The sequence below is a fragment of the Rhea americana genome, unplaced genomic scaffold, assembly GCF_003343005.1.
Source record: "Rhea americana isolate MKP2758 unplaced genomic scaffold, rheAme1 scaffold_59, whole genome shotgun sequence".
NCBI classification, from domain to species: Eukaryota; Metazoa; Chordata; class Aves; order Rheiformes; family Rheidae; genus Rhea; species Rhea americana.
Window position 1 is genome coordinate 1,185,674 of NW_028186745.1, and position 27,929 is coordinate 1,213,602.

Sequence of the window (27,929 nt, forward strand, 5' to 3'; positions counted from 1 at the left end):
TAAGGTATCACAAGCTATTTTTATCTGTGTGATAGGGCAATGTTTTCTGAACATGTTTGCTTTGTGATTTCCAGGAAAAATCTTGAAGCAACAGAAAATACATGATTATAGAAACAGAGAGATGGGTTGTAATTAAAAAGAAAAAAAAAGTGCCAAATGGCTAGCTATTTAGAACAAAACTTGTTCGTATTCTGTTAAGCAAAAATGAAAATAGAGATAGCTGTTGAGTAGACTTTCTCTGTCAAATAAAAGTCTGTTTTAACTGTTGACACTATGCTTTGGAAAGTGTGTGTAGTAAGATAGGTTTGTAGGCATGGGATAAAATGCTGATGAGATGATTATTTAAAGTTAAAAATTACTTGGAATTTAATATATGTGCTCAGTATTGGTATTTTGAAAAATGTGGGTTGGTTACTCAGTCTATTAATTTGCTCAGCTTGTGAATTCACAATAACAACTTAAATGAAAGACTTGAGCTCAGGGTGATGAATGATTTAAAAGAGAAAATATCATAGTCTGAACTATGTTATACTGTGTGATATTTGTGAGCATTTCTGAATGCATGAAATTTCATGTATACCTGTGAAGTAGGGGAAACTGAAACACCGACAGACTTTCCAAGCCTCCAGCTAGTTAAGTTTTTGGCAAGTTAGGAGCAAACCAGATAATTCTATTTTGTTAATCCTAAAATGGATTTTTTCCAAAACATTAAAAAAATTTTTTAATAATTTTTTCCCCAAAAAGCTTAGTCTTTTGAAAGAAAAAAAATTGTATTTTCTAGCTAGTTCAACTTAAAGATGTAGTATATATTTTATATTATTAGCCATTATTCATACATACTAGTTTCTTGCTAGGAGGAGTGGTGATTACATGTAGAGGTTTAGCTAAACCATCATTAGTGGTAGACGTATATGTAATTTGCATGATGCTGCAGAATTAGATTGAAAGTGAGAGTATATTGAGGGCAGACAAAGAAAGAGTTGCTGAATCCATGTTTATTTAGGCTCCGAAAATCATAACCCAGCAAGCAGTGCTGACAGGCAGCATGTAAATTGTATCAGCCGGAAGTGCTGTATGCTGACCTGTGACTAAAGGCTTGCATTTCAAATCTCTGAGCACTTTTCTTTACTTCTTCATCTTATTAGAGATTGTGTATTAATCCTCCAACTCTTCAGAGAATTTCTTCTTACCTATGGCACGGTGACAAATAATTAGTGTTGCTAATGAAACACACCAATCTTTTTCACATTTAAAAAAATCCTTAAATGTCCTACACGTCCTACAAAGATTCAACATTCTCTTTGCAGTAAATTGCATTGTGTGTATGTTAAGTTGGGAAAACTGTCAGTTACTTGCAGGTAAGAGACCTCTCTTTGGGTATGGATTTAACTTTCTGGCTAGTGTAGCTGCTTAGACGTGTGTATAAAATACCTTGTGATTTACAAAATGTTACTTACAACTTCTTTGTGATATGGCTGCTTTGGTTTGGAGTGTGAATACCTGTTACAATGTGCTGTGGCACTGGACATGTGAATGTAATATTTAGAGATAACCTGGAAAAAAATGGTTGTCTCTGTGTTACAACTTTTTGTAATAAGAGGCACTCCATGATTCCTATTTCCATAGGAATAAGTACTGTTTGTGAATATCTGCATTATGTGTTTTGTTATTCTATCTGTGTGTGGGGAGATTCTTCTATTATGAGTTCTAAGTTGCATAACATTATGTTTCTTTTAGGTACATTTAAAATATCGTATGATGGGATTGTCCTGGTTAACATAGAACCTACCAGTGGAGTGGTAGAACCAAAAACTGTAAAAGTGATTAAAGTGGGTATCTGTACAGATGTACCGAGAATCATCAAAGAAGTGATAAAGTAAGTTAGTGTGTGATTGCATAAATCCAGCTCTATAAATTACTACTTCTTTTGTTATCTGAAAAAGTTTCTAGGTGTCAGTTCCACAGTTCCAAATTTATTTTCAGTAAATTAATTTGTTGATTATGTTGTCTCCGCACCACAGTCATGCATAAATTGTGTACTCAGTTGGGTTGTTAAAGATCTTTCATAATTAATGACATAGGATAGATGTACATGTCTCAGTATACTACTAGCCAAGAGCTACTGTATCTTCCTTCTTTCTACATATTCTGTCTTCCTTAATTTTCTGAACTTCTGTAGCTTTGCCATTTTTGTTTTGGCTGGTTCTATCTTGCTAGTCTAAAAACATGATGTCCATTGGTGTTTCTTATTTTAAATAGAAGGGATCTGCTTAAAATAATCACTAACATTCTTGCAAAGGGTATTTTTAAAAGCCAACCTTTTCTCTCTTTAAATCATAAGTACAGACTTAGGAAATGCCAAAATTTGGAACTGGATACTAATTTGGAAAATATATTTCAATTCTGCAGTTTTATAATAGTGAAGAATGTTTGATTTTTGTTGTTGTTTTTTAATTAGTAAGATTTATGACTTAAAAAGGCAAAGTGTGGTTCTGTTTCATGCTTGATATTGAAAGTTTACTGGAGGTCTGTGTCAGGACTTCGACTTGGAAAAAAGTACAATTTTGATTGAAAAAAAAACAACTTTGGTTGCCTCCATTTGCCATGGGCCTGTAAGCAGCACGCGCTAAATTCCTTTCAGAGGAAACTACTCTCTTGTATTTTTTGGAGGTTTCTTTTTCATCTAGGAGAACCCAGCCATGGTCAGCTGGAAGCTGAGATAAGGTATCTAGAGAATTTGAGATCCTCTCCCAAATTCCTTGGGTAGTATACATATGGGATCATGCAAAACAAAGATTTTCTTTTCTTCTTCCTCAGTTCAGAAGATTTTGAAAAAGATAGTTCATTCTATTAGAACAGTATATTATGTTACTAAACTCGATTATTTTATGCAACAAGAACAAGAAAGCTTGTTTAAGTAGAATTCTAATAACAAATATTTATACAATGTCTACATGGTCCTGTGGTATTCTGAGGTATCATCAAATTCAAGCACTCAGGCAAGAACAGCCACAGTTCTGTATTTATTCAGATGAACTTCTAGCTCCAATTGCCTGAGAGAAAATTACTAACTACTCACCAAAAGCAAGATCCCTATGCAGAAATTTGAAAAGAAAGGAACAGTTAGTTGTCTGTGAGCATCATGGATTCTTTGAGATGTTATAACTTCCAACAATATTGTGCTAACACAGTAAAAAAACAAGACCAGAAACAACTCCTCCCCCACCTCCTGCCCCCAAAACTGTACATCTAATGTGTGATTCCTCCATTTTGTTCTTTTGGCAGTGGGAGGGAACCAAATTTTTTTTGCATGACATGACTTTCTTGATCGCTAATGTTTCTGTTAAATATTGAATTGTCAAGTATGCTTATTTTTATGCCTGGCTTATGTACAGAAAGCCAGTGGTTTAGTTTAAATGCTCTGATGTGATTCAGTTTTATATAGGTTCTAATATTAAACTAATTGGTTATTCTAACTTTTTTGTACATGTAACTTTTATCTCCTCCTATTGTCCTGACAGAGTGGAGCTAGAAGGACAAGACTGCACTGAGCTGTGCATCAAAGGTGTTGTGGTTGAACAAGTTCTTAAAGTTCTAGGGATGCCTTGTGGAAATGAATTGAAATGCATTCATTTTGGATCTGTTTACTTTGGGTCTTCAAAGACTGAACAAGTATCTCTGTACAATAAAAGTCCAGAGTGTATGGACTGGGTAGCAGTACTGSAGGACAATGCTATTGGAGGAGAGATGGTAAGAAAATGGTGTTCTAGTTTTTATTTTAGTTGAAAGCTTCTTTTCATTTCTGCTTTTGCATTTTTGTTTCTCAAGATCCATGCTCTAGTATTGTTTCCTGTGTCAAAATTTCCTGATCATAGACTTACTGCAATTTCTGTTAATAAACAGAAATTTTACTATAATTTAACCTTTGAATTAAATTTTTCAGATATTGCTGTTTAACCATGTGGCATAGCATTAATTGTGCTAAATATGTTCCCATATTATTCTATGGGTAGTTTTTTTTGACCTACTGGATTCGTCATCATTTAGTAGCAGTTACTAAAACATATTTTCATATTCCAAGATGCTCAACACTAATGATTTCACTTAGTTTTCTCTGACAATGAAATCATCTGAGTGAGCATCATGCTTGTAAAAAGGACTTGAAAATACTGACTTTAAATTTAAGTCCAAAAATTAATAAGCTGTGTAATATGAAACTATTTTGTATTAAGAGCAATGTGATGTCTTACTCCTATATTACTTACATTATTATGCTTTTCTACTTGTTACACTTTCATATCTTTAGCATATTTGAGGAGAAGGAAAAGCAGAAGTAGGACTGACTAAATTGTTAATATATTCCTCATTTTGGTTATTTTGTAGGGGACAGATCTTCAGAAGAGTACAGATGCTGTTTTACAAGACTTAAGCTTCATAAATAGAACAAAAGATCTAGATATCTCCACCTTAATTTTGTGCATTCCCAATCAGGGAACCTTGCTGCCTTATCAGAAATCTGTGATTACGTTGTGCTTTAGTCCAGTGTAAGTACCTGATCCAAATTTGAGCTTATTTGTCTAAATTATTCTATGAACAGCTGTGTTAGAGAAAATCATTTTAAGTTAATGTTTTTACAGATTATTTTTTGTATGTATTTACATGTGTTTAATCCTTGAGCATGATACTACAAATAGAAAGTAAATACAGTGATCATCTGGGAGAAGTTTTGTAATTTATTAGGAGTATATGTCAACCAGGAGTTCTGGAAGAACAAGAATTTTACTGGATTCTGCCAAGGGATCTGATTGCAGCTCCTTCTGAATATGTTGAATCTCTAAAGGTTGGTGGGAGAATCCTATGGTGTCAAATTAAGTGTTTCTTTTTTTTTCAAGACTGCAGATTTATTTCATAAAAATGTAATATTTCTGTAAGAGTATGAAAGAACAGGTACTTCACTACTGAGAGACTGAAACATGTTGGAGAGCTTTCATTACTACAAAACGATACTGTGCATAGAGAAACACTTCTTCAGGCCAGAAAGAGAGAAGATGCTCTTTTCATTTCCCTTCTCTTAAAATTTATAAGTAATTAATATGCATGTAATATTAGTTTAGAAAACTATTATGGATGTACGTGAATGAAAGAGGTATCAAACCACTAATATCATAGTCTTACAAATATTAGATTTAAATTTGTTACTCTTCTGTTTTCTGAAAGGAAGGATGAAGATGCTTAAGCTGCAACATACACCAGAGAATCCAGATTCAAGAAGAAAGAATATTCCATGATTGTTAGGATTTTATTTTGTTGTCTTATACTTCAAGATTGTGATTTTTGCAGGAAATTTAAAAGGGGCATTGGACTGAGTGATTCATCAGCAAAACAAGATTATGTACTGTTTCTGAGATTTGAGGCTGTTGGCAGCAGAGACAGTTTTCTGCAGACCCGCAGTGAGGATGATACACCAATCAGAAGTATGCTATCAGAAATATACATATGGATGCTAAAATTAAATTTAATGAACTTATATCTTTAATACTTTAGCACCAAAAAACTGTGGTAACAATGAGTAGAAAGAAGAGGGAATCATGCATGTCATGAATACACCTGTTGTCATTGAACACCTACAGTTTAATTATAAATGTAACTATATAGGAAAAAACTCCATCTGCAAGTCAGCAGCACTTTGGTAATGCCAGAGTTACTGTGCATTTTCAAGTGAATGTCTGTTCCTCCCTTTCATTAATGAAGGAGTGTACTATGTATCAGGTATTATGATTAAACACATGAGTGTGCTGAGTTTATAGAAGATTACACTATAAATCATGTTATTATATAACTCGATTTTGTTATTGCAACCGTAAAACTATCTTGTGACTTTTCTGCTTATAAACTAATATATGTGTGCGTGTGTGTGTGTGTGTATTTTTCCCTCCCTACTCCTCTTTCTTTTCTCTCTTTGTTTAATGTAGTGAATCATCCTTATCACATGGAGTTAGCTCTGACTGGTTCTGGGCTTCCTGTCATGTTAACTTTCAATCCAGGACCACTTATTAATTTTATGGACTGTTTCTTGGGCGAACAAGCAGAAGTTCTGTGCACACTCAAGAATGAATCTGAGTCACTTCCAATAACATTCAGCTTCCGCAAGACTCCCCACTTTAATATTTCTCCTGAAAAAGGAAAAATTAAAAAACACTCTACAAAGGTAATCTACAACTTTCCTTTAGATTATGCAGATATGTGGATTGTGTTACTCTACAACAGTCAGTGGTGGAATTTCTTGAAAGTATGACATAAGAATAAGTTCCTCTATATATTGCAATACTGAATACTGTAGCCATGGCCTTTAATGTAAGCTGGATGTATAATTTGTCCTCCTTGTGTAGAATCATTGTAGAGCTCTTTCTTGTACTTCAGGAAGCAGCAGTTATTATTTTAAATCAGAAAAAAAAGTGTTAAGGAAATTTTACCCGGTTTTTCCTTAGCTTTAAGTGCTTGATGTTTTACAATTTTATGCACATTTTATTTTCAGCTTATTTTCAGTAATTTTTTCAGTAAATCACAGATTTCTAAATAACATAGTTTTGTCCTTAGAAGTAATGTTATGTCAAATGTAAGTCAAATATGGAGGCATCTGTAATTTCAGAAACCTGTAATTTAGGGTACTCTGGAAGAGATAGAACTTCTTTCTCTGAGAAATGAGCAAGTAAGATTTTGCTGGTGTTCTAATATATTGGAATTTTGCATTTCTTTATGTTGCTAATGTAAAGTAGCAGTTGGCCAGTTGGCATGTTTTAAAAATTAGGTATTGAGTAAGTATGTTAAAAATAATAATGGTTCAGTAGGAATAAGCTTTTTTTTTTTTTTTTTTTTTTTTTTTTTTTTTTTGAATGCTTGTAATTTTTCTGTTTTCCTAATAACATTGTCTCAGCTGCCATTTTTTTTTCCTCCTCCAGGATGTGATGTTTTCATTTTCTCCTCATCAAATAGGAGTATTTAAAATGAAGCAAGTTGTTGATATCATTGGTACAGGACTAGAGGAAAATAATTTACAGATCTTGAAGACAAAATCCTTTCACCAAATATATTTGAGATTAATTGGCGTGTGCAAATCTAAAACCAAAAGCATTATATTCAGAATTAATCCTGGTAAGATGCTAAAAATAAAAGTAAAATGTTTTATAAGTACATTTATAATATTTTTAGGATGAAACTTTTACTGTTCTTAGATAGTATTTTAAAAATAATCTCTCTTTGAAAACTAATGGACTATTTATTTGCATGAGGTATACCCATGATAGTGTATTTTCTTTTTTCATATCCCAGTGAAGGTTGCTGTTTCTTTTTTATATGGCACCAAAGTGTCTGACTTATGTTGATACACTTGCTCCTCTGCACCTGCTCTTGCTCTGTATCTCATATTAAGTAAGTGAAGGACGCTATTTGTGAAATATTTGAAAATTCAAAAAAGCTTACATATGTGTGGTAAACAGTTATGGCTTACACCTTAAAAATAAAGTGTTTGAGTGTAAGTTTTCACCATAATTTTTATATATTAGAAGACAAAGGCTTCAATTTTTGGCAGTGATGCCATTACACAGTGCTAATATATTTAAGTTGCAGGTAGTGAGAGGAGTAAAGAAAAAAAATTAGGAATGAATATGTATGTATCTAATAGCTATATAAGTAATAGCTGTGGGTTAGATTTAGTGTAGCATTCAAGTTTTATATGGATTTGAAATATCAAGTATGAACCAATCTAAATATGTGTATATAATACTTTTCTACATTTTCTAGCAGGTGTAGATTTTGTGTGTGTATGATATATAAATATATATAAAAATAATGTATATTAATATATTTATATGTTTATGTATTATATAAATAATATAAATATAAAAATATACATTATAGAAACATGTATTTGTTATATAAAATAACGTTGCAATAGCGTTGATGTTTTTCACTGTAAGTCAATAGCCCTGTGTTTGCATCCCTAAGATTTGAGACACTAAGGACAATGTTGTCACATGTGCATGTGCAAGTCAAAGCATGTCTGCAATTTTGCTATAACATTGATGGACATAGTGGTGGCTTAGGCTCTCATGTTTGTCTGCCTGTAATCTAGGCAAGTGAACGTTTTTGGCTGTGGTCTGAATTCTTTACTCCCTCCTGTTTAGGAAAAGGTAGTGGGATAGATAGCTGTGATTGGGCTGTTGAGCTGACCATTATAAATTATCAAATACTTTTTTTCTGAGCTAATACTTGGCCCTCTTTTTTAGAAAGAACTACTTTAAGTAGTATTTATGTAGTTATGTAACATGTTTTATTTGAATTTAAGGCATAACACCAATGATTTCCAATCCAACTGGACAGTTCGTACCTGATGATACCGGACAGTGCACTGATATTGCACCTGTGGCAATACTTAAATCAACTCAAACACAAATTCATACTCACCAGATAAACAGGAATTATAAGAGTGATGTGCTTATAGCTTTTCCTAATGACCGTTCAGCCAGCATTAGACCTTTTGAACGACATAAAAAGTACAGGTAACAAATTAGGAGAATACAATAATTAAAAACAAACACTTTCACATAGAGTTAAATTTTCATGCAGTATTTTATAGTAAACCTGGATCAATTACTCATGCAGCACTCACTGTTTGATGTGTTTTCAGGCTGAAAACTTAAAAATGTGTAGTAGTTGACTTGACCTCAAATCTCTTAACGCATACATTTTGAGCTGCTCTTACATGTAGATTTCTTGAGTTTCTTTTTTGTGTGAAACTACAGATAAAATTATTACAGTTTCTATTTTTCATTTTTATGACTGCCTTTGCAAGGTCAAATATTAATCAGCTGTGATTAAAAAAAATTGCAATAAAATATGTATGTAGCAAAATCAATATATTTTCATTCTAACAAGATCTAAAATCTTTTTATATGCGTAATGAAACTACAGTTCTCTTTAAATATTTAGGACTATTTTCACAAAGACTGAGAGATATAATTATGTAGATCCACAGTTTTCTTATACTGATTATGAACGACTGGAAAAAGAAGCACATAAGGAATATTATGCAGATTACATTTATAGCTTGAGACAACGGCGCTTACAGAAAGATGCCACTAGGTAAGAATTTGTTTCAAGATTTTAGGCTCATATTAAAAAAATATATATACACATGCAAGTTGACTTATTCAAGTCACCAGTCATATGCTTAAATTTAATCCCATGCTGAAGTGGTTATGGTCTTGGGACCTTAATTCATAACGTATTAAAAAATCTTTTTATTTGAATGTTTGTTTAGACACTTGATGATCACTGACTGGGCAAAGTGTACAGACAGAGGTATGGAACTTGAAAATAAAATAAATGTGATATAAAATGTTAAGTTTAAACAAGATTTGGTTATTGAAAATAGGAAAACTAAGATTGTGTTGGATTCTCTCTCACTCTTTTTAAAATTGAATGTATTTCTAATTGATATGTCTAGCTCATCCAAAAGTGATGAGTTCAATGTGTGAATTATGGTATGATTTGTGTAATGTAGCAGGTAGGTTAAAAGGTTGTATTGTCCTTCCAACCCTAATCTACACAAATTTATGAAGTGAGAAATGGCTATATTTGGTTGCTATGGTGTAGGGCAAAATCAGAAAATAAGACTTGACAGCTCTGATATTTTAAAAGTTGTGTTGAAAGCCCCCAAACAACAAAAATGACACTGTAGAAGAAAGTTAAGTTTGCAAAACCCATTATTTAAAAATTAGTAATGGCACAGGATAATGCTTGTAATCTTAATCTTCCTTGTGTTCTATATATACATGATTCAGACAGAGATGGATTTTTTTTTTAAAAAAAATTCTTTTAATGCATGTACAAATAAATGTTTTCCTTGAAATGGATTGGGATTGTGTAGTGCATGGGGCAGTTTATATGAATGCAACTTGCATATTGGACCTTAAGAATGGAAAGGAGAATGGTTAGCAAATAAATTCTGGTGGTGTTATGGAACATAGTCATAATTTTCTGAGTACTTGCTGTGAAACATCTGGTAAGATGTCTGGAGGTTTCAAATATGGTTGCAGGTGAAATTGATTGGAGCTGAACTTTGACCAAGAAAAGTTAATTTTTAATTACTCTGAAAATAGGCTATAGGTCTTCCAGTTTGGTTATATACAATTATATCTTGGTAGTCGTGGGATTTTGTTAACTTTTAAGTGTTTAACTTTACAACCTTATTGTTCTTTAAGAATTTTTTAGATACGATACAGTATCTATATTGTGGTAGCCATAATATTTGCAACCATTTAGTCCTATTATGGTAAGCATTTGCCACAAATATGCAAAAGATGTTAATGCTTGCTAAGCAATATGGTAAAAAGACTTCTCCAGACACTCGAGACTTGACAGTTTTTTGTAGTGAAATATATTTAAAGTCTTATTTAAAACATTATTTGATGTATTTAAAAATCTTAGATAGTTTAATGTGTAGAAGATAGAGTGTACAAATATCTAGATTTCCATACTCTTTTTTTTTCTTCTTTCCTGTAGGCAGTTCAATGCTTATAATAATTCTGTGAACATAGGCCTTAAACCAGCAGAAGGGCTTATTTCACCAAAGATCTCAATCACAGATCTTCACAAGGAGGATCTAAAGCTTAGAACGGTTCCTTTAGATGAAAATTGCCTATTATCTAATSGAAAGTTGGAAGCAATTGCTTCTAAATCCTCAACCAGAGAAGTAAGTTAAATGCTTGATTAGTAGTGTAAGCATAAGGTGATTACTGTGTAACAAAGCATAAGAATTTTGATCCTACTCTGAGAAAGCATTTTGTTGTTGTTGCAGATTTGGAATGGGCTTAATGCTGTGCCAACTTCTGCCCAAGAGAAGGAAGATTGTTGCTTAACTTTGACACCAAAACAGCTTCATCAGATATTCATTGGTAAGATTTCACTTTGGTTAGTTGTTATAAAAGTACTTATTTATGTTCATAATTGTTCACCTTAAATAGAACAAAGCTTAGTGTGGTGGTAGTTTAAAATCTGTTTAATGTTTAACTGTGAACTTTTACTTTTCAGACAGTACTGAGGTCTGATTAGCTAGGGACAGCTACCTTTAAACTAAGGCCCGTTACAGAAAATCAATATATTATGGTATGAGGGCTGTTCATACTCTTATAATTTGTTTTTGGGTATTATCTGGTGAAGCATTAATATCAACAAGATTCAGGGAGGCCTTCAGAATGTTTCTGGGAGTTAACAGAGAACAGTGGTACCTCAGTGAGGTATAACTTCTTTAGGATCTTTAAAAATAACTTCAGTAGAATGCTCTGTAATGGGGATAATTCCCTCTAAAGCCCATGAGGGGACTCATCTATTAAAAACATTTTGCTACTAAAAGGAGATTTTTTTCCCTTCCTTTTTGCAGGTCATAAAGCTTACTTTCCCCTGAAAAATTGCATAGCAGTAAAGCCTCATTGATACTTCATTACTTTCAATTTTTTAAAAAAATTATTTTTATTTTCAATGAAGACAAAACAAGTTAGTTAGCATGTATGTTGATGTACTTGGGGAAAGATGCAATAAAATAAACATGAATATGAAATAATTAAGGCTTCACAAGATGCTTGATAATTGCCATGAGTGAAAAAGTTTGCAGACCAGCATAAAGATTGGTGATAGCAGTAAGTCAAGTAATGAGGTCATTTTGTCACCATCTAATTGCATGTGATAGAACCAAATAAACAAATTATCTAGATAAGCTATCAGTGACTTGTGTGTTGACTAGACATTTAAATATCTGATTAATAAAAGAAAGTATCAAAGACATTAATACTTTTAGATATTAGCACGTTGCTTTTCCTATTTTAATAGCTTACTGTCAGGTTGAGACAGAGTTAAAATATAAATATTAATGCTGAGTTTTGAATTGTGCTACTGAAAATACTCACTGTGCATAAATGACATTTAATCCCAAATTTTAGTTTGAATTTTTTCCACTACAAATTTATCTGACTAATTCTTTATTTTGAGGAACTTAATGTACTGATCAAAATTTTTTTCTGATTATGCTTCTTTACATTAAATTTTTAATCATAATGTTGAATATCTCATTTTATATATATTTCAGGTCCTTCTACTATGAACTTTGGTGATGTTTGTGTGTACTCAACATCTGTCAGAAGACTGCATATCATCAATAACTTGTTGGTTCATATATGGGTACAAATTGAGATTGAAACTGAAGAGTTACAGCAGACGAGTCCATTGTCTCAGGTGGTGCCTCCTTGTTCAACGACTTATATTCCAGTAGTATTTGAGACAAACACACTTGGGATTTTTCAGAAGTAAGGCTTTAACATTTGTCTTGATTTATGCATTTACCTTGTATTGGTAGGACAAAGAAATATTTCGCATGGTTAGTTAAAACTTCATGTAATTATGATAAATGTGAATAGTGAATGTTTCTTAGTGTTGTGACTAAAAAAAGTGTATATATTTACACCTGTCTGTCTTGGCAAAAGCCTGGTGTTCCTATAGGTATTTCAGGAAAAGTGTTATAGTATATTAGGGGAAATTTCAGTTTTATGGAAAATACTTTTTTTCCAGCATGTTGTTACATCTCTGCATCTATGCTCTGATCCGTTGTTATACCTCTGCCTAGGTAATTGTATAGGCAAATCTTCTTATGGTTTTCTGGTATCAGGATAAAACTCTCACTTTACTAATGATGTTAAAACAACTGTATAGAGTTAGTTATCCTTTGGGAAGGCAAACCTTTCAGGTTTAATTTATATGCAGAACAACTACAGATAGCATTCTCTTGTCGKTCGTAACATTGTGTGTTCACACTCAGGTGTCATTAAGTTTTCTTGCTAATGATTATATTTTATATAAATTTGACTATGATATAGTATGTAGAAAAATACGTTTTTTTTTTTTTTTTTTACGCCATAGGTCTTTTACTTACACAATAAACAACAAACACACTGGGCACATGCTGGTAATTGCAAACTCAGTCTCTGTTGAACTTGAGCTGTCTGCAAAGGAGGTGATTCTAAATCCTATTCCTGGTTATCTAGCAGAGACAGAATTTCGAAAAACTGTCAGGGTATACAATCGCAGAAACCATTCTGCTGAGTTCTCTTGGAAACCTATAATTACAGATGAAAAAACTTCGTTTTCAATACGGCCAGCCAAAGGTACAGTATGCAGCTGCAGTGTAATTTGCATGTATCTTAAATGTGGATAATGTCAAATAATTCAAACAATCAGCTGATGCTGCGAACTATATTTTTAGCTTACAGTCAACATCAGAATAACCCCAAAGTAATTTCAGTTCAGAGAGTGTTTGTACCATAGTGACATTCCTTGTGTAAACCCTACCAATGTGTACTGGCCGCGGTTTGCTGTTTCTGTGTCCAGCAAACAGCTCTTATATAATTATTATTCTGAGTGCAAGTTGCCGATATCTAAAAAGGAGTGAGGCAGCTATTGGCAGTTACAGGCAGCACATAGCTTATAAGGATAGTAAGTTTTCCAAAAACAATGTATGAATGAAACCGCGAAGAAGTCCGTGTAGACAGTGTGTAGTGATACAAATGAAATTCAGCCTATAGACTGAGGTTATTTTCCACTTGTATTATGGAACAATATTGGTTGGATGCACTTGATGTGAGCTTTTACCTTCCCTATTAAGTGAGTATGTTGGAGCTTTTCTACTGAAGAGGTTTAAATGCTGACCAGGTAAGCTGAGTGGGCATAATTCAGTACAAATTTGGCTGGATCAGGAGCTTGATGTGACCTGGTTCTTGAGAAATAGGATATTATTGGTGATACTGGTTCGGAATCAATTGCAATCATGAAAATGTGTATATTCCTTCCTAGAATTATTCTTCCACAAGAAGGATTGTCTGTTCTTTTTTATAAAAATGTTCTCTCAAATATTTGAGTAATTTGTGCAAATTTGGTTAGGCTTTGTGGAAGCATATAGAGATCTGGAGTGTGAAGTTGTTTGGCACCCGTCGTTCCATTGTCCAGAAGCAGGAGAATTCAACTTGTGTGTGCATCAAGGAAACACAATCAAGTTGAAATGTTTTGTGAAGGTAATACTTCATTCAGCAGGCTTAGAGAACAAAATGCATTACGTTTTTTAACAAACAGCTTCTTAAATACATTTCTGTGATTGTATATTCAAAAAATTTATTTTAATTTCATATGCTTTCTGTTTGGTATGTTATGAAAATATTGCTCCAAAGAAATGATGAAGATGAAACAAAAAGCTACTTCGCTTGTTGTCAGATTCAATTTTTGTCTATTATTTTTCTTCCCCATGGTGATATACTTCCTTTAGCACCACAAGCAAGTGGTTCTTACTATGACATTAAGCTGTAAAAGAATTGTTCTTTTTGGCTTGCTTAGTTTAGTAAAACAAAGATTCAGATGTAGTATGATACTTGTTTAGAAACATGTTAAAGGAAAAAAGCAAGGAGGAGAAAATACGGTATGTTTCAAAGTACGGTAACTTCAGGTTAATGATTCTGAATCGACTAAGGAAGTTTTCACTTGTCATTTGCAGATGTTTTCTGAACATTTGCAAAGGAATGTTCTGGATATAGTCTTCTAAACAGTGGCACGAGGAAGCTCACATTTCAGGATGGAGTAAAATAAGCAGTAGAATGAACCCTATGACAAAATAAGAGTATTCAGAAAAAAGAAATTAAACTTATGAGAATCCTTTGGTATCTTACGTTATGTACTAAGGAGTGTGAAGGAGACTGGATTATTTTTTACTGTATTCTTCTGSCTGCATGCTTAGGATTTCCATTTTGGAGTCTTATTTGTTTGCTTTCTCTTTTTATTAAACTTTTTCTTCTTTTTCTTCTTCTCTTCTTCCCCCATACTCTGTACTGAAAACTGTTAGTAGGATGTGTTAGCATAGTGGAGCTTCTACTAATGTGAAAATCTCCGAAGTATTTTGTCCTGCTCACAAATTTAGGGTTAAACAAATTAATGGAGCTCCAAGTAGAAAAATCCTTTTGAGACTGAAATATACAAGCATATGGTCTCTATACCAGAACTGTCTAGAGTTGGAAGAGGAAAAATTAGGACTGTGTCATGTTACTGTGCTCCTTCCTGAGTATTTTTTGTTGTCCACTGTTTGAGGTAGGCTATGGGCTATGTGGATTTCTATTCTGACCTTAGAACKGTTCTTAATTTCTGTTAAATGGATGGCTAGATTTGAGTTCATGAAGAGAAAATATTTTCCCTAGCGTTAGTAGAAACAAATTCTGGGACATTTTATTGTTAATTAATAATCTAGTTTGCATGGTTTGTTATAGGCTACTGGGAAGGACTTAGTGGCTTAGGAAATGTAGTGGCAAGTGGGTTCTATATTTAAGCCACACACCTATACCCAACATATACATCTGTTTCATCGCTTTTACAGTTGCAGAGAACTGGACTCAGAGCTCTATGTTGGCCCTTTTCACTCCTGTGGGCCAGAGATACTGTTAATTCAGAAATAGGAAATATGAAAGTATTTTTTATTTGTATCTATATSTATTTATCTATGTATTTATTTATAGCTAGTAATATATTATTTAGTTTAGTTTTTTTCTCTTTTTTGATAGCTTGGTCCTACCAATGTTCAGTTCATGCAACAACGGATACACTTCAATCATGCTCCTATGAGTTTATGCACTTGTAAGACAGCCATTCTTCAAAATGTAGGATACAATCATGCATACTTTCAGGTAACTAAAATTACTTTTAGCCCATTTAATTTCTTGGGGTGGAGAGGAGGAGGGAGTTTGTTTTATCAGATCATGTTACAATTTTGTGTTCTAAGTTGTTAGACATTTAGCTACTTGATTTTTGTCTGGTTTTCTCAAGAAACAAAGTTTATGTGAAAGAAAAGGCACTTGCAACTCAGCTGGTTACATATTTTGAGAGACAGAGCAAAGTCACTAGTCATTCTGTTCATCCTGGCTGCCCAGTCAGTGCATGCGTAGACCCAGGCCAGCCACAGCAAATGTGATTACTTCTTTAGAGGAAGTTGGGCTGTACTAAGAGTTAGGCAAGTAGGATGCCAGAGTAGATTAAGTCATAAATTTGTAGGAAACGCAACTTCGTAAATTCTTCTAGTTAAGAATAATTTGCTATACTTTTTTTACTGAAATGTGATCATTTTTAGTAAAATCCTCAGAAGTTTTGTTCATATGTTGTTATGGAACTGCTTGATTAATTTCATTTCTACCATGTTACTTTGTTTTTGTTTATTAATATTGATTTTATTCTTTCAGATGCATCCTCTAAGAGTGCAGTAATAACACTTGTTATTGTAATGCTGCAACTGATTTTAAAAACCCCCAACCTTTTAGGCCTATATGATTTCTCTTAAACTGAGAGATAGGTTGATGGTCTTTGTAATTAACTTGTGTAGCTATACTTAAGAAGTTATCTGTATGGAGTACAGTGGATAAATTTTATTTTGTTCTAACTAACTCGGGATAAACTGAATGTTTACTCCCAATATTCCTACTCAACTTTACCTTACAGTAACTGGATCTTGTGTTCCATCTTTTCACTGTGAATGCAAAGAAATTAGTGATGAATTTCTCTTTCACTGGAAAGATGCTTTGTGGAATATTCTGAAGGCTTGCTAGAGGGCATTTCCTAATTTTAGTTACTTCATGAAAAGAATCTGAAAAATAAAATGTAAAATTTTCAACTCATGTGCAGAAGTTATTTCATAGTAGAAACTGAAAATTTTGTCTAAGAATCTAGTAATTTATTTAGTTGCCTACCTGAAATTTTCTTCTAAACTTCTAAGCTCAAGTTAATATCCTATATTATGAAGGTTCAGGTAATAAGGGTAAAAAATCTTCCTAGTAGTGAATTAATTTTTCTCAAACTTTGTAAAACATTATTTCAACGCTTTTCATGTTTCTGTTTTAAGGTTCTTGATTCAAACCCATTGCCTGGAATGATAATCACACCTCCTGAAGGGGTAATACCTGTGGGAGGCCATGCTGATCTCAAAATCTGTTTCACTCCGAATGCAAAAATGAATTTTGATACAAGAGTAGAGGTATTTGAAACTGGGAAGAATTTTATCTTTGAGTGTTGTGTTGGTATATTAGCATGTGGAGACGTGTGTATGTGTTACCATCTTTTAAATTTTATCTCCAGTGTCAGTATTTTAAAAGAAAAAATAGAAAAAAATTCCTATAGCTGTTGATGGTTATCAGCCTACTCTRATCCTCAACAGAATTTTAAACTTGGTCTTAGTCTTGCTCTAAAGTATCTAAACACTGTCTAAGCTTGAGCTGATTCTTGCTATGCTGTTGGCATGCTGTTGAAAGTAACATTTGATTGGCTAGTAGTAGTCATGTAGACCTATCTGTGGCTTTTGTGTTCTGTAAAGTAGCAGGACTAGGAGTACTGCAGTGTTTTTAATTTCTTAACTTCTCTTTGTGACTATTATAAGCAAAGACATCTCAGAGAAGGATTTACTGGTAAATTTGATTTGATAATAGAAGCAAAATAAACACATACTCCTATTTTGGATTCTGCATGCATACTTGCTGAGCTTACCTTTGGTCAGATAAGGGCAGGGCATGCGGAGAATATTATCATTTGGTTTATCTTTACTACCTTTTCTGACTGTAATCTCTCCGTCTTCCTCTGTTGCCTATGCATCCTGAACCTAGTGTTTATTTATTCCTTCCACTTCTGACAAGCAGATTTAACATGTCTCAGAACAGTGTCTATGTCTTTTGACCAGTACCTCTCTCAAGCAAACTTGTCTTCAGGTGTACCTCTCAGTTCTCCCTGCTGCCGAATAGATATTACCTATCTATTGAGCGTTTTCCTGCTACAGAAAACTGTTCCTTCTAGTGGTACTACTTCCTGCAGCATTATTTTTTGTCTGCAAAAGACTAGACTTTCCTGAATCTATTTTTCTTTTATCAGTGGAAATTGCTGYTCAGATTTTGTATGCTGTAGAGGCACTACTGCATGAATCCACATTTCAGTGAAATAAGCGATTACACATTACAGGAAATGAAACAACATTTTCTATACCTCATTATATTTTCATAGCATAATTATGTTATAAGGAGTTACTTTCGTGACAAGTTATGCTGAACAGTATACTCTCCACTATTTTTTTTAAACTTTAATATAATTACAGCAAACTTAGTGAGACAGTAATGTTAAAATGACCTTGCCAACAATCATACTATTCTCCAATCGCTTAGGTAGCGGTACGAAACTCAAGAATACTTGTGCTTAGGATTACTGGATGTGTAGAAATCCCTGAAATAGATATCAGTGTGGTAAGTATGAAGTATTTTTATTGTATTTCTTGCTAAGACTGATAGTGTTTTGCTTTAATTAGATGTCAGAATGGCTCATCCTTACTAAATACTTTCTATTTTTTCCTTTGTGAACTTCCTTTGAAAAATATCAAAGAGAAAAACTTATGAAGAGAAATTAAAAACTAATTGCAAATGTGATAGTTAAATTAAATGATAGCTGACAACTTTAACCACTGAAATTGACAACCTGGAAAAAAAAAGTATTGAAAGAGAGAGGATTTCATTAAGGTAGCCAAAGAGAAAAATACAAGAAGGGAGAAAGCAAGCAGTGTTTTTACTGAATGAGGAAAACTTTGTTGATGGTGTAACTGGACTCTTTTGTTGCATTCTAAACTGTGGTCTTTGATGTCTTGGAAAGATTTTAAAAATAAGGGTCAGGCAAGACAATTGATTAACTAAGATGTCTAGTTAATGCATTATAAGTTCTGAATCTCTGAACAATATTTTTCATATACTGTTCAATTATATTCATGCTCTGTCCTTAATTTATTTCATAATATTTACAGAAACAATTTGACTTTGATGGTGTTTATGTTGGTTCTACAAAATCGATTCCCTTTTTGCTGCAGAACAAAAAACAATCGTGTACCAGTGTGGAGTTTGATTTATCCAAGTACAAGGATTTTAAACTGAACATTGATGACCATTCAGGTATTTGCTTTTGCTAGATCATAATTTTCATGAACTAAAGATTAGAATGGTGCAAATTAATGCTGTACAAATTTTACTGATTTATACATTTACAGAAAACCCTGAAACAATTCTTTTAGAACTACTCTGTAATATAAATTCAGAGGAGACATTTTGTCTATAATATGAGACTTACCAAAAGCAAGCATTTGGAGAGCATCAGGTTGCTGAGAGGGAGAGAGATATGTGTGCATGTGCATGCATATGTGTGTGTTTTTTTTCTCCTTATTTTTGCCTGTAGCTCCTAAGRCATGTGAAATAACTCATTCAGCCTCTGAATACTCTCTTTCTAGTTAAAATAAAAAAGAACTATATTTATTACCTTTTCATAGACTTTTTCCCACTATTGAAATGAGTGAGAAATGAAGCTGATTTCAGTAAATTCATGATCATACGAGGGTTCAGAGATCCTTTTTCCAAATGCTACAAGGCACCTTTAATCATAGAACCTTAGCTCTACACATTGTCAGAATCGGGGCAACATGAGGCATTTGATTGCTATTCTTTATTTCTTGCTAGGACTTCTGCAGTTTCTTATTCTTCAGTTGTCGTTACTCGTCCCTTTTGTACTTCAGTCCTAGTATCTCCTTTGCTATGTTCAAACTTCTTTATTCCTGAGAGAATTCTGCAGCTATTAATATATGGCTTCCTGTCCTTGCAGGCTCAGGAAATCAGGAATTTTACCTGTATAAAGCAGTATTGTAACATATAGTTATATCTTTATGTAGAACTGTGTGTGGATGATGACAAAAAACGATCTGACAAGAACAGAGGCATTACCTTACCATGCGGTAGGTTTTCAAGGGAAGGTGTGGGCTTCTAATTAGCTGTTTTAACTTCAAAGAGAACTGTAAGATTCTGTCTATAACAGGAAAGTAGCTAGTATGGGAATGGGCTCAATGCAAATTATTTGATGTTCAGATTGGTCCAGTGTTGTTGAAATGGAACAGTTCAGGACGAATGTCAGTCTTGGAAGAATTTTACTTGTGTATTGGAAATCTGTGCTTCTGGCAGTATGTCTTAAAAGTGGACATGAATACCTGCAAAATGAAGCAGTTTTATTGGTAAACTTCTCTAGTGTAGATGAAGCCTGAAAGTCATTCAGAAAACCAGTGTTTCAGCCAAATATTTTCCCCTGTAGTATTAGTTTTCATTATTGAGTTAACAATTTTTGTTGAACATGTTCACTCAAGAATAAATTAAAAGCTTATTCTCCCCACAAAGATTCTGTGCTCCCAAATTGGTGACTTTCATTGATGATGTCGGCGGGAAACACTTCTCAAGATTACTGCCAAAATGTTCATTAGAAATGTTATATTTCAGTATATATCTCAGTAAATTACTGAGAAATACTTACATGGAAATACAGATACATTATGTTGGAAATGAGTTTAAAGTGCTGCAACTATTACAGTACCAGAAGTAGAGTTGATATATAGTGTAGTAGCATCTGTAACAGTTGTGAATTTTGTTCAACAGGGGTTGACTGCTGTCCTTTGAAACCATATTTGTATTTGGTAAATTTAGAGGGAAAGGCAGCTTTGCAGTGTTCATTGTCCTTCGTGCCAAAAGAGGTAAGTTTATGGGGCAGCAGTGATTATGCTAAATTAAAATGATTCTCTTCATGATATTTCTGTGGTGAGAGAATATAGACATCTTAGATTTTGTGAGTGGCAAAAACGCTAAATAGGTGAAACAGCCCCAAACTGAAATGTGAATAGTAGCAATAGTTTTTAGTAATAACCTAATTCTTAAGAAAACAAATTCTGAAATAAATTCTATGTAATTTTTCTACTACTCTCCAAAACACACATCCTCCTAAACTTAAAAATGGAGAATATGTACACAGAAAAAATAATTGAGGTGATCCTTACTAAACATTCATCAAATCACTCAACAAATTATCAGCCATTTTCCTCTTGCAGGTGTTCATGTTTTAACTCAGATGACCATGTTTTAACTCAGATGGGCTGTAAAAGTAGAGCAACTTTACCATGCATCATAAAGATAGGCAATCTTGTTTTCTCGTGGGGCTATGTGAGGAAAATAAATTGAAAATGTGAGACAGCTTTACAGATTCATTTTACATTAGGAAAATGATGTATAATTGACTAGCTCTCAGTAAAGAGTACTGTAGCCCTATCTATTGAGCAACACTTCAGAAATACAGCTTTAAGGCTTCTGTATTTTTGGAAAACACTGAACTAAAAGATATATTAGTCTTGGGTGTTATGAACCAGCCTCAGAACAAGCAACTGGGCACCACTTCAGCAACAGAGAAGCCTGCTGCACTGGCTGCATTTTACTGTGAAAAAGAAAATCAGCAATTTTCAGAGAATGCATTTTAGAGAAAAGGTGAACATATTCTCTTCTCTCTGTTCCTCCTCCTCCCTGTTCTTCCCCTCAGCATTTTACCTTTCGAATAAAAAGCAACTGCTGTGTTCAAAAGAATCATTCAGATAGTATTTGGGTATTGCAACCTATGTCTACTAATACTGTGGTTTCCTTTCTCTTGTGACTGACACGTTAGAATTTGTGCACACAGGGAAGCTACTGTGAAGTAGCTACTAGTGTGAATTTACAGCACATTAGCTACTCTGGAATGATTTTTTTCATGATAGAAAATGAGTCAACATTCATCAGGAATGAGTTACTTCAAACCAATTTATTTTCCTTCTAGAGCATAGCAGCCAGGCCTTGTGGATAGAAGAGAAGCACTGGATATCATCTTTGTCTCTTGACACTATGTGACACAACATTCTCATAAACAAGCTAGGCAGATGTAGACTAGATATAATGTTAGGAAGGTTTGTAATTGTTAGCAAAATTTTGCACACAGAGTACCACCTGTTGCCTGCTGTCAAACTAGAGAGCAATTTAATAAGGAAAAAAAATGCAGAAGTTTTCATTTAGGTAGGAAGGATCAATAATAAAAATGCAAGATGGAGAATTAAAGTAGCAGTGCTGGAGAAAAAATGTATGCCTTATAGTAGATCACAAGCTGAACAGGAGTCAAGAGTATTTTGTTATGTCGTTGTGGGAAAGACAAACGCTGTGCGGGGTTCTATAAATAGAAATAATAGTAAAGCAAGTAAAATTATCCTATTCAGAGCTGATAACACTTTAACTGGAACACTATGTCAATTTTGAGATTCCAAACATAAGGAAAGTAGTAGATACATTTTCTTTAGAAATAAAGTCCAAAAGAAAGCAATGCAAATGATCAGAAGGCTAGAAAGCATGAAAGGAACTGACTTTCATTATTCAGTGCAGTATTGTTCATATACTCATGTTCACTGCAGTAGGTTGGACAATGAGTGGTGGATTTAAATAATAGCAAAGTAGACTAAATTACATATAAAAACTGTTCACAGCAATAATAGTTAAATATTGAAATAAACTACCTATGGAGTTCTGCCTGAATGTGAAGGGGAATTTCTTCACTGTGAGAGTGACAGAGCACTGGAACAGGTTGCCCAGAGAGGTTATGGAGTCTCCTTCTCTGGAGATCTTCATGGCTCGCCTGAATGCAACGCTGTCTAACATGCTCTAGGTGACCCTGCTGAGTGGGGAGGTTGGACTAAATAATATCCAGAGGTCCCTTCCAACCTCACTGATTCTATGATTCTGAATCTCCATTACTGGTGATTGTTAAGAATGAGTTGGACAGACATCAGGAATGCTTCACTCTGGCTGATGAGGTTGTCATCCAAGTCAGTATTGTTTTTTTGTAGCTTTTTGCTCTCTGTGTGGGCATTTGTAGTGCCTATTAATTGCAATAGAAATTGAAATGATCTACTGATAATCACTGAAGTGAGCTATCGGTGCTTAAGTATTCTTACAAGAAGGACCTTTCCCACTTAAGGTTAACCTGGAGTATATTCACTCTAGTTTATCCCAGTAATTCTTGTCCAAGTTATCAATGATAGGAAGAACAGTTTATCTTCCTCCTCCTGTCATCTGTCTGTCAAGTAACTGCACAGTTTTCATATTTGATCTGCATCTTCTCCTGACTGAACAGTCCCAATTCTTTCAGCCTTTTTCTGTAGGTTATGTCACATTTTGACCTCTGACAGTTCTTGTGGCTATAGACTTTCTTCAAGCTTTTTTTTCTTCTTTCTTTACTGTTTGGATTAAGGAGAATGTCATATTGTTACCTCTGTGAGCTTGCTACTAATGATAAAACTTTCAAGCATTGTATATAATTCTAAATCCTGACTATGAATGCAAAGTCATTTGTCTTTTTCACTGACTGAATCAGAATCACACAAGATTGAATGACAATAATAACATTTCTAGTGCATAACATATTTTGCCTGGTCAATAGAAAAACAAATACAAGAAGCCTGTAGTTTAGAGAATCTCTCGCCTTCTTAAGGCCTATACTAAATGTTCTGTCTATGTTGGTGAAGATTATTATTTGTTATTTTATATAAGTATTCTTGTTATACCCTGGAATTTAGCATTAGTCAATCTCATTCAGAACTAGCTTTTCGGCTACAGCTATGTTACACATCAGAGCTAATATCTTATTAAATCAGTGAGACATTCTTATTTGTTTATGCTTATTTAAAATTCTTCTCAGTCATGCTTACAGGTCCCAGGGGGACAACAGTCAGCTGTCAGGCGATTGAATTTAGGCACATTATAAAATCCTATTTTAAAAGTATGCTGTTACTCTAAAGATGAAATTCAGACCTCACTAATGCCAGTGATAAGACTCATTAAATTTAACAGGATCATGATTTTGTACAGAATTCTTAGCTGCTGATTTTCTGCAAAGTGTGGAATTCAAACCRGTTAAACAGTAACTAGGATGAAGAATACAGATTTTTGGCTTGAAATGATAGAATTGGAATATGTGGAATAGGAAAGGCTAATTTCCTTTACAACTGAAGAGAGGTAGACAAAATAATGTAGAACTGTGTACAAAATGGGGAAAACTGATTGAACTTTGAATAATTAGGTATATATTATCACTGAGTTTCAAAACTTAATTAGATTTGATTTTTATTTTACCAGTGAGGTAAAATACTGTTCCATAATTGCCGATTAGCTTCTCATAAACCGTAAATATAATAATAAAACAGAGTAAGGAAACAGTTACTAGAATTGTAATGGCTTTCTGTAGGAACTCCCCAAATTTCCTGAGTTTACATTTTTTTTCTGTTTCTTATTTTATATCATCTCATTGATATAGAAGATGCCTGCATCTGATGGGTTTACTCTGTCTGTGGATTAGATGGAAACAAGACAATGACTGTACGGCTAATGCTTTAACTTAGCTAAGCTAGTGGTTAAATATTTTTTGTTGTTGTTCAGCATCTATACAGAAAGCTGTCAGGAGTTCTATAAAAATAGGATGCCACATTCATTATAATTCAAAAATTATAATCCAAACATTATAATTCAAAAATGATAAATAGTGGCTGCAGATAATTATCCTATGGATGATAAAGGAGTGACTGATGTATACTGTGTATAAGACTTAACAAGTAACAAAGCCTCAGTTCAATTCACTTTTATAAAACAGATTAACTTAAGTCTTGTCAAGTATTTGACAGCAATATTTCTGATTTACACTTTAGATGTGGTTTCCTTTATTTATTTTTTCTTCAGCTCCACAGTTAAAAGTTACACAATTGTGTACAAGAGCTAAAACACGCTCACCTTGAATAGAGCCATAATCTGAGATTTCTTTTAGCAGCTCTGTTCCTGCTTATGACATGAGATTTCTGTGGTGATAGTACTGCTGTAGGATCTGATCCTTTATTCTCCATTGTAATGGAAATAGTACAGTAGAAGGCTGTTCATCCCCTTCCTCACTAATGCAATATCAACTCTCAAAATTGTAAATGGAAAAAGACCTTTCAAACTATCAAAACAGAGATTTTATTTGTCCCTCAGTACTCTATTTCCCATTGCTGTGCTCGATTACTATTTTTTTTTTCTTGTCAAGCTTAAGGATGGATTAAGAGTAGAAATGTTGCTACTGACATTGCTGTAAATTCAAGTGGTAAGCTAGTATTTCCAAAGACTTTTGAAACAGCAGAGGGTTATGTTTTATTTCACTTGTCAGCTCAACTTTTGTTTAGTATTAATGTTATTGACAAGTATCTCTGAGAGGTGTCATTTGATACTGGTGATGTGGTAACATAACTGAAGACAAATTTATGCCTGTTGGCTGTCTGATGTAATTATGATGTAAAAGTTGTAGAAAAGCATTCTCACATTTAACTGGATCTATCTCATAACTAGTTTTTTAATAAAGTACTGTAGAATATATTGCATCTGTTGACTGTAGTTTTCTCCATCGGCTTATCTGATGTTATCTTCTTTTAATCAAGCTATGGGTCTAAGTGTTTTTTCCAGTCTTGAGCCTTAGTTTTTGCAAACAGAATAACTTCTTTTCAGAAATAAGGGAATATAGAATTTAGGTCGTCTTTTTTCTTTTTATAATGTTTCTAAAAGGAAATTATCCTGAGGAGCCTTGCTCTCATAACCATTTGCAAAGTGCTGCTTTTGTGAAGTATCTTTATTTTGATTTCCCCTTCTCCTCCTTCTCGCAACACTCAGAAGTATTTCCCTCCTTGTCTTCCTTTGCCCTCAGTCCTAGATAAGCTCACTGTACAACCAGAACTTCTTTTCTTCTGCAATGTGTTGCTGTCTGCCTGGCAGGGGGCAGATCATGCATTACTAGGCAAATCATGCCCAGATATACTTAGAACGAACAACCCTCTGGTGGTCACAAGTTAACATCACTGAGAGCTAATGCAGCATAATAGCTGGCAGCAATAATTCTGGCTGAGGATAATTTTGAAAACTAAATGTGTTGTGCAGTATGATACAACTAAAGGAAGCATTTGGATGTATATGTACTCCCCCTCCCCAGATGCTGTAGCTTATCTTTAACTCCTGCACAGTAGAATATTAGTAAAAAACATACTCTTGTGAAAGAAGGGTCCAGGTACCAGCATCTCTTTTTGTAGTTAGGAACTCGGATTTTAAATACTTACTGACTCTTAAGACATTCCCTGTTGGATCTGAATTTTCCTTATCATGCTACCACATCTAGATTTTTTTCTCTCTCACCAGATCTCTTCTCCTCTTTTTCTTTTTTGACATTCCCATCTTGAAAAAGCTCTAATCTTCTCTGTATATTGAACTACCTCTATACAACTTTCACAGTTGCTGACTCTTATTTCTTGCCTCTCCATTTGAACAGCTGTTCCTCTAATCTCAGCACCATTTTTTGGACAGATTCTCTTACCCAGCTTACCTCCCAGCTGGTACAAACCTTCTGCATCCCCTTGAGAAGCATTCTTCTCTGTCTTCCTTGTGATTCTACTATAGCTTCCTACAGTCATAGTTACCATTACTGACAACACTGCCCTGTGAACCAGAAAAAAGTATTTGTGTTACTGCCAAGAAATTAGGTATTGGAAATAAGTTTTAAAAAAAAATCATTCTGAAATCTTTATTGAGGGAAAAACACAAAATCATGAAATTATTTAAATATATATTTCCATTTTATTGAAAGAACTTGAATAATTAATGTAAGGAGGTTTCAGTTAACTTTATAAAGCTTTGAAGGGGGCGGTCTTGAATTCTCATGCTAAAAATTGATTTCCTTTTGCCTCAAAAAAACTCCAAATCAGCAAACTAAAATACAGATTAATTCTGAACAGTTCCCACAATTCTCACTAGAACTTAGTATATGTAGTTAGCTACATGTGACATCAAAAGACATTAACTTAGAGATGAGTATATTGGCATGTTTATAAAGCAGCGTCTAAAAAATTGAGAGAGAATTCTCTGTGTTCTAAACAGAGCAGGATGCAGTTGATGCTTCGCAGTAAGGCTAGGATGCTGCTCGACGAGGCCAGGCATTTGCATTAATATGGATTTCCTAGTACTTCAGCCTCAGAAGGCTTTAGAATTGAAAAGGCTCTTGACTGGAAAGAACTTAATATTTGTGTTCACTGGCAGTTATAGCCAGAGCTTTACGTGAAAGCAATATTTAAAATATAGGTGAGGAGGTAAACTGGAAAGCTTTCTTAATATATTTTTATACAGAATGTACTCCTTTCTCCTCTGTTTCAATATACTTCTAAAGAAATATCTCTCAAGCAGTGATTACATTTCATTTTTTTTCAATGGCATATAAGGAGATTTAGTCAGCTGAGAGTTTGATTTGCTGGACAGTGTTCTTATTTCAGATGCTCAGTAGAAAAAAATTTTGTTGTAGTAAATATTAAATTCCACTACCAGCTGAAGCTCTCTCATTGCTGTCCTTAGACATAGCTGAGACTTATTGATTGCTAACAGTGATTATTTTTTAGTTTAAATTGTACTGTCGAAGAAGTATGGCTTTATCACTGTGGCTCAGTTTCTGCAAGCAAACTCTCTAGGTAATATTAATCATTCTTTTCTTTGTGCCAGGGAAACAGGCAGCATGTGGTAACATTAAATATTTTCTCTATGACAATCTTCAGTCCTTAGCTGTCACTGTATCCTTTAAAAGAGGGTGACCTGCCTGCTTCTGTTGCCGTGACTACCAGCTAGACTCTGCCAGCAATCTTTTCTTTGCTTTCTGTGGTGGTGGTGGGAAAATCTGAAAAATAGGCAGCGGTGTCATGCAAGTACTTGTAAGGCAGAAAGACAAAATAAGATGCAGGAGTGCAGTGCTTCAAAATGGCATCTTTTTTTCTGTTGGAAAATGACAAATTCCAGCGTCTTGGAAGAAAGACAAAATGCACAGCTGTGTAATAGTGGAGCCTGTGAGGCTTTTATTGAGATAAATGGAGCAAGTCACACCTGTCAGAGCTTATTTCTTAGGCTTTT

At 33.9% G+C, this 27,929-nt stretch overlaps 1 protein-coding gene across 3 annotated transcripts in view; it reads left to right on the forward strand.

Annotated features, from left to right (window-relative positions):
- Positions 1-27,929, forward strand: part of CFAP47 (cilia and flagella associated protein 47) — a 363,351-nt gene that overhangs the window by 13,278 nt on the left and 322,144 nt on the right. For all 3 annotated transcript variants that reach the window (XM_085319423.1, XM_085319426.1, XM_085319424.1), the window contains exons 4-21: positions 1,738-1,876; positions 3,522-3,750; positions 4,384-4,544; positions 5,341-5,474; positions 5,973-6,208; positions 6,960-7,152; positions 8,345-8,558; positions 8,989-9,141; positions 10,564-10,753; positions 10,859-10,955; positions 12,143-12,359; positions 12,970-13,214; positions 13,987-14,117; positions 15,645-15,767; positions 16,973-17,104; positions 18,276-18,353; positions 18,902-19,046; positions 20,565-20,659. In XM_085319423.1, the coding sequence (XP_085175549.1) occupies positions 1,738-1,876; positions 3,522-3,750; positions 4,384-4,544; positions 5,341-5,474; positions 5,973-6,208; positions 6,960-7,152; positions 8,345-8,558; positions 8,989-9,141; positions 10,564-10,753; positions 10,859-10,955; positions 12,143-12,359; positions 12,970-13,214; positions 13,987-14,117; positions 15,645-15,767; positions 16,973-17,104; positions 18,276-18,353; positions 18,902-19,046; positions 20,565-20,659 (2,912 nt within the window). The remainder of the gene's footprint in view (positions 1-1,737; positions 1,877-3,521; positions 3,751-4,383; positions 4,545-5,340; positions 5,475-5,972; positions 6,209-6,959; positions 7,153-8,344; positions 8,559-8,988; positions 9,142-10,563; positions 10,754-10,858; positions 10,956-12,142; positions 12,360-12,969; positions 13,215-13,986; positions 14,118-15,644; positions 15,768-16,972; positions 17,105-18,275; positions 18,354-18,901; positions 19,047-20,564; positions 20,660-27,929) is intronic.